This window comes from Brassica napus, chromosome C9, assembly GCF_020379485.1.
Source record: "Brassica napus cultivar Da-Ae chromosome C9, Da-Ae, whole genome shotgun sequence".
Taxonomy (NCBI): Eukaryota; Viridiplantae; Streptophyta; class Magnoliopsida; order Brassicales; family Brassicaceae; genus Brassica; species Brassica napus.
The window spans coordinates 12,102,532-12,115,975 of NC_063452.1; the positions used below are offsets into that span (position 1 = coordinate 12,102,532).

Consider the following 13,444-nt stretch of genomic DNA (forward strand, 5'->3'; position numbering starts at 1 on the left):
GAACCGAAACCAAACCCGGCCCGGTCCAAAGTATTTTAGGTACCCGAATGTATCCGAAATAGATTTAAATACCTAAATATGTTACTTATCTTTAGATTTAATATATATTAAAAACATCCAAAATATATAAAATACTTTTAAGTTTTCCTAAATACTTGAAAATATACACAAATAATCAAAATTAAATGTCTAAAATAGCTAAAATATATTCAAAACACTACAAATACTTGAAAGACTATCCAAATATTTAAATCAAACCAATTTATATGTTAATTTTATGTATTTTGACATATGTTATTCAAATTTATATGTAATATATAATTTTGTTTATAGATTTTGAAAAATTTTAAGTATATAATAAATTTAAAATTTTATAAAATAATTTAAATGGATTATCCGAACCTGAACCGAACCCGCGAAGATCCGAAACGAACTCGAACCGAAATTTAGAAATATCTGAATGGGGCTGAAATCTTTGAACCCGAACAACAGAAACCCGAATAGATCCGAACCGAATTTGAATGGGTACTCGAATGCTCACCTCTAATTACATGGAATTCTAAATTTTTATCAATATAATTAAGACCACAATTTTTTTTCCATATATACTCGGTCCTTCTTCAAGGCATCTAAAGCATTGGGCTTATTTAATTATCTACGGTTTCAAAGTTATTCTAGGGTAGTATTATGGAAACCTTGAGTGTCTCACTTTTTTAAAAAAACTTAGATCAACAATTTATCTTTTTTTAATTGGTTTTTATCTTTTAATTTATTCTAATTGTTTATTACATACTATTGATAGTGACATTTTACTATTTTATTTATTTGGTTAACCACAAAAAAATATGACATAAATAGTTCTAAGCATATTTCAAAAAAATGACCAAAAAAAAAGCAAAAATTTAAAAATATTTTGAGTTTTTCTAAAGTAAAATATAATAATAGTAGAACTATAATTACATGGAATTCTAAATTTTTATCAAAATATTTAAGACCACAGTTTTTTGTTTTGCTTTAAGCCACAATTATATATGAGCCACTATTGTTTCCTTGAATCGTTTTTTTCAGTAGTGGAGACTGAAAGAGTTTTTGCATATTTATAATAATAAATCTAACAGTTATTTCAAACAAAGTTAGTCATCTCATGTATGATATATTTTCCCTGTTTGTTTCTTTTTCTTTTAGGGGTTTGGTTCTTCTGAAGACAAACTGCTCAAAGAATTATTTACAAATGACGCACCAACCTTCCATTTCCACTATATATTTTTTTTTCTTCCAGTATATGTTGTACATTTAAACCCAATATCTTGATGACGACTAAGTCGTTTTCGATGCTTATCAAGAATTGACTCACACGTTAGAAGAATTTTCCCATGCCGATGTGTCACCTAGGTCTTGAGCTCGAGCTTCGTACGATCACACCATGCAAGAACTTAGCGTAGCCCAAGAAACTAAGCTTTCCATCCAAACTCCAGATCCAATCCTTGAGCAGAGGATATGCATTTGGTGCCAGAGTCATCTCCTGCTTTATACCACGCCCCAATCATTAAATATGTTTTAGATCTTACAAGATAGATGATGCTTACTCAATCACATACAAGGTTGAATATAGGACCATACCCCGGCTAGTTCTTGGACGGATATGATTTATGCCCTTCCTGCTCGAAGTTCTCAAATGCTGAAGTTGCAATCTGTTCCCATTCTTCAAGAGCCTCCAGTTGGTAAACGCTGACCCCAGCCGCACATAACTTTTCAAAGTCCAGTTTCTTTTGTGCCAATGGTTGCATTTTCTTCTTCTATGCATTCCCAATCTAAAAAGAATAAAGAAAAATCCGTCTCTATCATCTCCCTCATGATTACTGAAGTTCCCTTAAATCAAAATAAGAAGAAGAAAATGAACACTAATAACAGTTATTTCAAACAAAGTTAGTCATCTCATTGAAGCGGGATGGTGACGGTGGAGTCGGTCACCTAACATAGAACTTGCTAAACTTGTTTTGTTGTGTTGTTTTAACACTGATGGGGACCTAAAACTCTGCAACCTGAAAGAAGACACACACAAAAACATTGTATCTATAAGAGAAAAATAGGATGATAGATGCAATAAAATCTCGTTAGCAAACCTATCCTCGACTGAACAATCTAAAAAGAGACCAAACAAACAAAACCTGATGAATCGTTATGTGAGATCAGCTTCTGTTTGGAACGATCCTCCGCTGCAATTCCCTGTTTAAGAAACAAACAAAAAAACATCCTGAAGAGTCAAAATTATTGATTCTATTACAAACATTCTAGCAGAATGTATTTCACTTTTTAGACTTGCAACATCTTTGCTACTCCTCAAGCTATAATTCACTTAACCGACAAATGATGAAGGAAACAAATACAACCAAATACCAGATGCAGCTTATGAATTGCTCTTGTCGCAGTGGTGTGAGGAATGTGTCGGTGTTGAATCTCACCACCGCCAGAACCGGCAAGCTTTCAAATCGGCAAGCATGATGGAGGATTTTTCCATTGTTGAGTTGATGCTTTGCAGGGATCGTGCTTTTAGTTTTTGCAGATTTAATGCTGTTCATCGTCGGGAGCAACCACATTTATAGATGGAGCTTCCAGCGGTTATCTTAGAATATGATAAGCTCCATTAAAAGCCAGAGAGTGGGAAGGTGGTATAAGTGACATAAATGCTAGGATTTAAACACCAAAAAAATGTAAATGGCAGACGTTACATAGTGTCGATCGGAATTCTAGCTGTATGGTGAAAACCTCGATGCTCTGTAAACTTAAGCAGGATAATAATGTAACTCTAAATACATATGGACCTAACTATACAAAACATTCAAAAATAAGACCCAGCAACTGGCCTATAGATTTGGTACGAAAATTTTGGTGAGATGAAGAAATTGGAAAGGACATCTGCCCTAATTTGCACCCTTCTCCCTGGTGATGTGGCAACTCTAAGAAGAAACTATTGTCTACTTTATCGTATAAGATATGGTTTAAAAGTTTCTTACATGTCCACCACCACAATAAGTTGTCATATCATAGCATTTTTTAAGAGTCTAAAAAAGGTTACAAAACAATATTAAATTAAGACGACGCAATTAGGCACTAAGTGCTTGTTGCTGGTGAGTAGAATAACAACGACTCACATAATAATGATGTTCTTAGCAATTAATTATTATAAACAAACCAATAATTGACCAGTAAAAATCAAGGAAATCAATGACACTTGGAACTTGGATGGACAAACAACATTTAAATGGAATCATCGATAGTAAAAAGATAGAAACCACTCAGCCACTTTCAACTGCTTACCCAAAGTGTTTCATTACTTAAGCCTCTTTTTGCAATACACGATTAGTCAATAAAAAATAATAACATATTCTAATTATTACTAGTATTTTATTTCCCATGTGTAGTGGGGAGGAGGGTTTACTAAATCTCATATTATTTTAAAGAGGAAGATATGGAATCGCGAGTTTTTCTTTCCTCTTCTAATTATAAAATTATTAACTTGTTAATCAATTGTTAACCCCAAAACAGACGAAATGCTTGCAACGTAACCTCCACTTGTTTCCAGTTGTGTCACCAAGTTGACGAGTGTTTGGCAATGGACAATCCTTTGTCCTTGTACTGGGCAACTCTCTCCACCCTACTCTCTTATATGCTCAATCTTAGGCTTAAACCAAATTAGAGAATCAGAGAGAGGTAAAGCCGTGGAGAAAGAACCAAAAATGATAAGGAGTGAACATTGAACAACAGAATAACGTAAAGAGCCAATGTCATTTGCCAAATCCAATTATCCGAATCACTTCTTTGAGAAATACTGAGTCATTACATGATAACAAAGTTTTATGACCTGAAGATTGTCTTTCCAGAAACAAAATGGAAGAGGCGAGTGATGGCGATCTTACACGATACGCTCCAGCTCTCTGGCATAGCTTAGAGTCTGGTTGATGAGCTGAAGAGACGGAATCTCTTTGCAGGGTGCGGTTTCTTTGGCTTTCTGAAACACAACAAACCCGTCCTTCACTTCCCACTCAGGGTGCTCCTATAAGATACCAAATCGCATCAAGGGTTCATGAAAGAAATTAAAAAAAAAAAAAAAATCCAAAATGTTTGTTGTATTACCTCATTGACATAGGTCAAGAGTTCTTGATCAGAAGAGAAGAGCAACATCTGCCGGGCATCGCTGATAGAGACATAATCATAAGCTTTCTCGCTGCATCCAGCTATTTCGTCTCTGATAATACCAATGAAAAAGGATCAGCTAATACGCTATATGAGACTGAACTAATAACTCAGAGAAGGACGGACTATACCTAATGGTCTTTGCCAAAAGGTCCATGAAATAGACGTAAGTAGCATCAGGTGCGGTCTGTCTAGCACTGAGGACACGGTTATAGGCACCTTCCATGAAGGACTGCTCAAGCTCAACGGCATGCTTGATGCAAGGATTCTCAAGTGTAGCAGAGGAGAGCAACTCGAGCTCGGTGTGGAATTCAGCAATTCTGTTTTGCACGAGCAGCCTGAGGAGGTTGAGACCCAGGATAAGATTCTCCTGTGGAGACGGTGGAAGACGATCCCTGGCATCGACATAGTAGGGTTTGAGCTGGAAGAAATCTCTCTCAAAAGCATCTTGATCCTCAGTTTTTACACTGAGAACAACAGCGTGCTCATAAATGTCCCCTAGAAAGTTTTACAATCGTCAATTTTTCTTTAGAAGCTAATAATCCGCTAGTTACTCAATCCAAACTATTTCAGAAAGGAAAAAAGAAACATGCATAACTCCACTTGAAGTTGCCTTAGAGACGTATCTAGATGGACAGTCAGAGAAACTAAAGAAAAGAAAGAAAAAAACTAACACAATCCCTCAGGTTTTGTGACCTTTGAGAGGTATAATAAACCAGCAAAACTAACTAAATAAGGCCGTGTGGTGTGGTCATGAAAAGAGACGAATTCAAAATACCAATCCAGGCAAAATTGATTGGCAAAGCAAAATGATATACTTGACTTGCAATATATATCGGAGGAGGGAGAAACGTACTAGCAATAGCGAGCTCCTGAGCTGCATTTGGAGTATTCTCAAACAAGGGAGGAAGACTTGTGAATTTCGTCAGAAGAACCTGAAAGATACCATAACAAAGAGCCAATCATCAGAAACTCTCACCAGAAAAAAATTCTCGATCTAAACTCGGCAGCACTTAGCTCGTCTAAAAGATCCTGATAATCTATAAACTATCTATTTAATAAGACGAACATTACCAATCAGATAGTTTTCCCTCATCTAACAATATATACAAAGGTGAAATCAAATCGAATCGAATTAGGGTTGAAAGAGTAGTACATACCTTAAGTCGAGACAGTAGGTCACTGCAGGTATTGTAATCTTTCCTCACAAACGCCGCCTTGAATCTCTCCAACTGCTGCGATACTTCCGTTAGCTGCGGATCCATTCTTCTTTTTCCCCGGCGACGATTCTTTTCTTTCTTCGATTTGGCTTGTTTGCAAAGAAAGAGAATGATAGAGAGAGAGATGGACACAGTAAAAAAATATGGCTTCACATAATATGGGCCTTTCACGGGCCGACTTGATCTGAAAAGGCCCACGGTTTACATTAGCAATTCCGACTAACGTGTACACACTGTGGATCATCATCTTCATCTCTTATCCAATTACCTTCATCGCCTTCTCTTTGCTTTCTCGAACAAGCTCTCATCTCATATAACAACGATGGTGGCGTCTTCGCTATGCCTATTGAACTCTCCTGTTTGCCCTCACTCTCTTCCTAACGTCTCGTCGCAGCCACTCCTCTCTTTCTCCCGTTCCCTCAGGCCATTCGTTTCCAAGTCCAAACCTTTGGCCTCGCAGGAGAAGAAGAGAGACAACTCCGGACTAGTCGTGGTGGTGAAATCACAGGCTCTTGACTTCTCAGGCACTTTCTTTGAAGGTGGATTCGGCTCCGACGATGACCCCACTTCTCCTTCCGTCTCTACTGCCCTTGAGGACAAACCCGAGCCTCAGTGCCCACCTGGCCTCCGACAGTACGAAACTATGGCCGTCTTGAGACCCGACATGTCTGAAGATGAGCGCCTTGGTCTCACCCAGAAGTACGAAGAGGTAAGCATTCACCAAATCTTTATCGTAGGGAAAGTAGAAAGAGGATGAGGTTTTGGGATTTCAATGACTGTTTGATCATATATGCAGTTTTCCAGAATCAAATGTGGAAACGTTGTTTAACAGTATCCTGTGTGTGTTCTTGACTTCTTGCACATTCATTAAAATACACACTTCTCGTTCGCGGGATTCTCTAGGCTATTACATCACATTATAAATCAGATCACGGTTCCTAAATGTATGTGTAGGCTTGGAGATATTAGTTTGATGCTGGTTTTGTTATGGCAGTTGCTTGTGGCTGGGGGTGGAATGTATGTGGAAGTTTTCAACAGAGGAGTGATTCCATTGGCTTACAGCATCCGAAAGAAGAACAAAGCTGGAGAGACTAACACTTACTTGGATGGCATCTACCTTCTCTTCACTTACTTTACCAAACCTGAATCCATCACTCCCCTCGAGTCCGTTCTCACTGCCGATGACGACGTTATCCGATCTTCTTCCTTCAAGATCAAGAAGAGGAAGTACAACTAAAAGAAACCATCAACATTATGTCTTTGTATGTGACCAAGTTAGATTATTTTCCACCCTCTATGTTTCTTTTGACCAAAACTAAATCTACCCATCTTTATCAGTGTTATAATATTTTTTGTGAAATGCTCTGTATTCTTGTGTTATAGAGTGAGAAACTCTGATGCAAACTTTGAGAAACATGCATTATAATATATGCTTTTGCAAAAAAACAACTTATTAAAACTCTATACCATAATACCACTATATAACTTAATTAAGTATAATCCATACTCATGTCATCAAATCTCAGCCAAAAACTTATAGAGGGAGAAAGATCAGATGTTAGATTATCTCGCAAGTGTTTACGGTTTTCGCTGTGCTACTTTCACAATTTGGAGACAGTTTAGCTTCTCCAATAAACGCTTCATCTGTTTCAGCTCTCTCAAACTTCCATTTTACCCTAAACATAAACATATATGATGTATAAAAAACAAATGTGAGACCTTGCAAGCTAGCACTCTAATGTTTCTCATGTTGGATAAATTTAATTAAAGCCAATGGGCTTCCAAATTAATTGAAAAAACGTGTGAATATAAATGGCCATTCAGAGGCCTCTTTGTTAAATGAAGGAGAAGTAGTAGAGTCCCACATGGCTTGTGTGACTAATTGTCAAGCAGTATAAATATACTCATGTGCTACATGGGTGTAAACGGCTTGATGAAAGAGAAAAGATTCTCGCGCGTGCTGCCGACCGGTTCGGGAACAATAATATTGTTTTGGAAAAAAAAAAAAAAAAACAGCATGCAATTTTATTTAAACAGCAGTTTATCTAGAAAATAAGAAAACGTCATGCATTTTAGTTTTTATGAAGAAGTTTCGGAACTCAACTTCCCTCGATCTCCGCGAGATTTTCGTCCACGGGCAGCAGCTGTTGCGGGAAGTGGGTCTTCTCTATCTCTTTAAATATCTTCTCTCTTCTTCCTTCATTTCTGAACTTTTCACATCGAAACCAACAACAAAAATTTCCTTTGCGTAATTTGTCTGCCATGGTTGTATCCTGGGACTCGATATTCGTACAGTTCTGTCTCACTAACGAAACGAATATTTAGAGTTAAGAAAAGATATTATATCTCGACTCTATGTTCATTAGCGAATACGATTTCTTATCGTTAGTTGAGTCCGGTTATCCTGCTTCTACATCTCATGCGAGTGCATGTATAGCGTAGGTGTTTAAAACCACTCTAAGAAATCATCAAAGCCTGTCACATTACAAAATAGGAGTTGTATTTTATTATTCGTCTTGTGTGTTCATCTTCTTTAATTAACAAAACAAACAGGGCAACGTATCAATCCATTCTCATTACACTTGACACACCTCTCCCATCCTTCTTCCTTTGCCGCCACAATCGCCGCCGCAACTTTACAACTCCCCCCGCACTCCAAACAAGGAACCCACCTTGCTCCTCCACACCCTTCACACGTCTGCCTCCCTTCCTCCCCTACTCTCTCCACACGTGCCCACCTCAACACTCTCCCCAACTTCCCGTTATCGTTCATCGCCGTCACCTCCGCCGCTCCTCCCAAATACCTCCCTTTCACGAACAATCTCGGCGGCGCCACCGTCGCTTCTTCTTGGAGAAGCGACTTGAGCTCGCTCAGCACTCCGGCGTCTAGAGACACGTCCCTCTCGTCCACCACCACCCCTTGCTGCTCCATGATGGCTCTCACGCGCATGCAGTCCTCGTACGTCCGACGCACTCCCTGCAGCGACGTCGTGTACACCACCAACCCGTCGCCTCCTCCGGGAGGACACTTCTCCGGGAACTCCCTGAGTGGGTCCCAGTTCATCACCGGTTTCTTGTTCCCTTCTTTCTCCCTCCGCTCTCTGTCTCTCAGCACGAATATGTTCTCCTTCACCGACCGGGGCCCCGAGTTGGACTGAGTCGACTCCGTCCGATTGAACTCGGGTCTTAACTCCGACATCGACTCTGTTTTTTTAAGCTTGACAGTCGTCGCAGGGTTCTGCGCGGCGATTTGCTTCCTCGCCTTCGTTTCTAGCTCGTCCAGCGTGTGGAACGATGCGCTCTTCCGAGGAAGCCGTCGCGGAGGAGTCGCCGGAGGCTCAACGGAGACGACTTCAGTCGGTTTGACATCGGCTGGTTTAAGGTGGGTTTCGAGAGACTTGCTGACCTCGTCCCATGTTTTGGGAGCGTCATCATCACCTTCCTCCACGGCGATTGGCGCGGCGGCGCTTGTGGGTTTTTCGTCATCATCGTGTTCGAATTTCAGCCACGGCTCCTCGATGGAGTTGATATTAAACACGGCGAAGCTAGACGGCGGTGGTTTGTAAACGTCAGAGACGACGTTGGCTTTCACCTGCTTAGACGATGCACAACCCATTTCAGTAGAATTTGTATTTTATTTGAATGAGTGTGTGTGTTTGTTGATTATATGAAGAAAACAAGAAACATGATGGGGGTAGAATTTTTTATGTGGTGTGAGACCATTCCCTTATCCAAATAGTTAGTTATGCATAGATTTATAACAACTCATATTAAGTAATTTGTAGATTTATTTGGGTCCATGAATGAATAATGAGACTCTCTGCTAATGACCACAAAAGTGTTTATGTGGCTCCAGTGTAATCAACGTGGTGAGTCCATCACATTTCTTCACATCATCCAGTTGTCTCTCGTACATGCAAATGTCTCGAACAAGAAACAAATGCAAAAATGTCATAATCATTTGAAGCATATACTGTCATAAAAACCTAACACTGGAAAATAGATGAATAATAATATACTAATTAATAAGCTTTTTAAAAAGCTCGACTTGAGTTACAACAATGAACAGCCTTCATCGTTGGAATCAAACAAAGACACAAATTAAAACGCTAAAACCACAGCAGCATAGATGAAATGAAAGTGTCGGAATCTAAGCAGCCGACACTTCCTTCTTCGTTTTGTTCTTCTTCTTCTTCTTCTTAGTCGATTTCTCGCTTCCTCCTTCAACGTCTTGCACAATCTGAGCATGGTGCTTTCCCATCTCACTCTCGATCGTCATCACCGCCTTCTCGACGAACCTCTCCACTGCCTCTCTCACGATGAGTTTGTACGGATCTTTGGAAAGATCGAGATCCAGCTCAGAGGAAGCTTCTTCTCGCGCCTTGACCTCTGTTATCTGATACAAACTCGATCGTTTCAATATCTTATTCACCGTGTCCTTTATCTTCTTCTTCAGATCTTTATCGATCACCGCCACTTCTCTCGCTTCTTCCTCCATTGATTTGGTGGCGGAGCTAGCTTCCAGACGGCCTCGTTAGGGTTTTGGTGTCTCTCAAGTCTCAAAGCCTTAAATTTCATAAATCTAACTAATCTTTTAAATGTGCCAATTAATTTATAGGATGGGCCGCAAATGTTCCAGCCCAAACCGTTTTCTCTCTATGCAGATAACATCACTTATATGAAGCTGAAATATACAAAAAAAAGTTGTCTTAAACTCCAAATCTAACATGCATCTAACATTCATATTACTTCTAAATATCAAAAAGGCATAAATTTGGCAAAATAAAAATTTAGATCCATATATATATGTGTAATTTCAATTCAGTTTTGGTTTTATATTTCTACTGATCAGTTTCAGTTCAGGTTTTCTAGTCCAAGTGAAATACTCCAAACAACAAACTATGCAAACAAACTACCATAAGACCTAGAAGTTAAAGATATCTGAAAAGAGCAAAAAACACAACACAAAAAGAACTTATAAGTCACTGCCAAACTAGAAACCTTAAAAATAGACCAAATATAATTTTTTAACAAAACATAAAACAATGAAGGATAGTCTAACTTGTACACACATAATCTTCACCTTAAAATCTATACTAGTAGTTTGCATACCCACGCCAAATAAGCCTATGTGACTTTATCTCTACACAAAATCAGTCCATATAGCTATATCTTGACACAAAGTTAGTGTATCTGACTATTTCCATATCACCACAGAAGGTTATAATTATAGCTGACTATGTCTCCACACAAGGGTAACGTTTACGACTAATTGACTATCTCCCAGTACATGACTATACCCCCACACCAAATTGGCCATTATGATTTATTACTATATCTCAGGCAATGTTATATTTCCACAAAAAGTTGGCAATATATAATTTTTTGAAACGTAAGCTATTTGATATTTTTATTCAAAATAGCATATCTGGCTTTTTTTTAAGAATTTTGTTGATATAGTTAACGTGATTAAACATTAAACTGTTTAAGAGCAGTCCGGATCCTGGTAGATAGCAGAGGGAGCATATGCTTCCAGCCGTTATACCACCTCCAATGCTGATTTTTAACAAAATTTTTAGCATTAAACTTATTATACTAATCTGTGAGACCCTTTAAATTTAAAAATATGTGTCAAATTAATTTTTAGCTAAGGACTAATCTTCCACTTACTGTGCGCGGATCTCATCGCCACGTAGAAACCCGCGATTGGTTCCTTTTTCTTTTAACTGAATAAAAAATAAAAAAAAATAAAATAATTTAAAAACTTACCTTGGTTATCGAGAGAAAGTAGTGGCATTGCTGATGCTCTTAAATATCTTATACTATAAAAAAGAGTTTTACTCTCTTCTCATCGAGCCACGTCACGGAGAAGCAGGAATCACCACGTGTCATGCCATAAATTTTCTTCGACTGTTTCGGTAATGTGTTCTAATGACTTTGGGCTTAGAAACACTAGGGATCTTCAACCCCGCGCAAGCGCGGTGAGCTTTTGCTTTTTGTTTCGATTTGGTTAGTCAGCACTATCCATCTCCTTTTTTAAATCGATTTTTATCATTTATTTATAAAAATTAGTCTATCAAACATGTTGATTTTGCGTAAAACGAAAGTAATATAACGAAAGACCCCAAGCTCGAAGACGCATTCATCTGCCATGGCCATTGGTTTTGCATATAACAAAGTGAACGTGTGAATGGTAAAATTTGACAGTCTCTTCGTGTCACCGCACCACCTATTTAAATTCTATGTTTATGCATTTCTTGATTCTCTGAGAGGTTTGGGATGAAGCGTCTTCATAGTGAAAAGAAATTTGGTATCTTCTTCTGAAGGTTCCATTTCCAACCCTCTCCCACTTTTTAAACATTTCTCTATTATGATCATTGATGGTGTTTGAGTGTTTTGTTCACCATTTTCATTCTTCTTCTAAGTTTTATACTCCTTTTGCTCTCCTTTCTCTGCATGACTTCATACATCTGCTAAATATAGAAATAAAAATATTTCAAACATTTGTTTATACGAAAAATAAAATAAAATATTTTTCATTTAAAATTTTGCTTCCGTTGTTCTGAATTTAGTACATAATTGCTAGGATGCTGATAATTGCTAGGATGCTGAAGTAAGGGAATAACAACGTCATAGGCAAGACCATAGACTGAATCTTTTGCCAGCTTACAATCATGCACAATAAGTGAATTTTAGAAAACATGTTACCTACTATCAATAAGAAAGTTGACAATCAGTACATGCTGTAAATATCACCGCGAAATCCGAATCTATAATATAATATGAGACTTTCGTTGACCCATGAAAGGAAAGAGCTATGCTACGCCTCCAACAACAGTTGTTCCACCCGTTTCAGCTACTCTGCCACCAGCATCTCTGACTACACCTCCACCAGCAGTTACACCAAACGTCTCACCACCACCAGCTCCAAAGGTTGCACCAGTTATCAGCCCAGTAGCTCCGCCTCCACAACCACCACAAAGCCCGCGTGTGCCAGCTCCAACCGTCTCACCACCGCTTGCACCATCCTCTCCCCAACCGGCATCACCACCACCAGCAACTTCTCCACCACCAGCTTCACCGCCTCTAGCGCTTACACCAATAACTCTACCACCAGCACCAGCTCCTCCCAAGCACAAGAAAAAGCACAAACACAAGAGGCATCACCATGCCCCAGCTCCAGCACCAACTCCTCCAAGCCCTCCATCTCCTCTAGTTCTAACAGATTCCCAGGACATGTCTCCAGCACCATCACCATTTCAGAACGCGGTAACACTCTCTTACTAAACTACAATCTTTAAAAAGAAACGCACTCTCACCAAACTGAATTATCTAACAATCTTTAATTTCTGGTTTTACAGAAAGGAGGAAATGCCTTTAACCAGTGTTGTAGGCAGAGATCCAGACTACTCAAAGGCTTGACTGAGGTTCAAGAGTTCGGACTGGACAGGACGAACGGATGGCCACGGGAGCGGCTAGACGAGTGCGATAAGGGGAGGATCGGTCGGTTTGTACCTGAAACAAGAGGGAGTGATTTTTATGAGTTTTATGGATTAAAATGAATAACAGAGAGTATGTTAACTGAGAAATAAAGAACATAAACAATATGAATTTTTATGGATTTTTATTTTAATGGCCGATCTGAAACAATAGATGCAATGAAACAAAAACAAGAGAAAGATAGAGATGGATGATGGATTCAAGTTGCTGGACGTGTGTCTCTCTCAACAAGAACAGGGGATGGTTTGAAGGATAGATATGGATCCGGTTCTTGCTGGACGTATGTCTCTCTCAAGATCGGACAGGGGATGAACTGGATCGAAGGACTCCACAAAGAACAATGGATCGTTTCTTTGATATGTCAGGCGGCTGCTCTCAATGGTTTCACACAACTGAAAGACTTAGGGTTTCTTTGCTAAGGCAAAACAATATCATAAAAAGACTTGGCCGAAAATTTGGCAAATACAAGGGCTTAAATAGTTGTTCCTTAATGGACTCTAAAGATAAAAAGGCCTAGACAAATGGCCAAA

General features: G+C 38.9%; 5 protein-coding genes across 5 annotated transcripts; 2 read left to right on the top strand and 3 right to left on the bottom strand.

Annotated features, from left to right (window-relative positions):
* Nucleotides 1-3,767: 3,767 nt before the first annotated feature.
* Nucleotides 3,768-5,550, bottom strand: LOC106349372 (26S proteasome non-ATPase regulatory subunit 8 homolog A). Its single transcript, XM_013789326.3, has 5 exons — nt 5,355-5,550; nt 5,051-5,129; nt 4,326-4,692; nt 4,135-4,246; nt 3,768-4,054 (listed from the first exon to the last, which is right to left on the bottom strand). Exons 1-5 carry the CDS (start codon nt 5,457-5,459, stop codon nt 3,914-3,916), a joined length of 804 nt encoding a protein of 267 aa, XP_013644780.1. The 5' UTR covers nt 5,460-5,550; the 3' UTR covers nt 3,768-3,913.
* An 86-nt stretch (nt 5,551-5,636) lies between these two features.
* Nucleotides 5,637-6,774, top strand: LOC106349373 (30S ribosomal protein S6 alpha, chloroplastic). The gene is made up of 2 exons (XM_013789327.3): nt 5,637-6,123; nt 6,409-6,774. The coding sequence occupies exons 1-2, from the start codon at nt 5,737-5,739 to the stop codon at nt 6,649-6,651; spliced, it is 630 nt and encodes a 209-aa protein (XP_013644781.1). The 5' UTR covers nt 5,637-5,736; the 3' UTR covers nt 6,652-6,774.
* Nucleotides 6,775-7,897: 1,123 nt separating this feature from the next.
* On the bottom strand, nt 7,898-9,185 carry LOC106349376 (uncharacterized protein At3g28850-like). Its single transcript, XM_048769996.1, has one exon. It carries the CDS (start codon nt 9,028-9,030, stop codon nt 7,948-7,950), a length of 1,083 nt encoding a protein of 360 aa, XP_048625953.1. The 5' UTR covers nt 9,031-9,185; the 3' UTR covers nt 7,898-7,947.
* A 229-nt stretch (nt 9,186-9,414) lies between these two features.
* LOC106349374 (mediator-associated protein 3) lies at nt 9,415-10,380 on the bottom strand. Its single transcript, XM_013789328.3, has one exon. It carries the CDS (start codon nt 9,910-9,912, stop codon nt 9,565-9,567), a length of 348 nt encoding a protein of 115 aa, XP_013644782.1. The 5' UTR covers nt 9,913-10,380; the 3' UTR covers nt 9,415-9,564.
* Nucleotides 10,381-11,927: 1,547 nt separating this feature from the next.
* On the top strand, nt 11,928-13,198 carry LOC106349377 (lysine-rich arabinogalactan protein 19-like). Its single transcript, XM_048769997.1, has one exon. It carries the CDS (start codon nt 12,216-12,218, stop codon nt 12,699-12,701), a length of 486 nt encoding a protein of 161 aa, XP_048625954.1. The 5' UTR covers nt 11,928-12,215; the 3' UTR covers nt 12,702-13,198.
* Nucleotides 13,199-13,444: the final 246 nt, after the last annotated feature.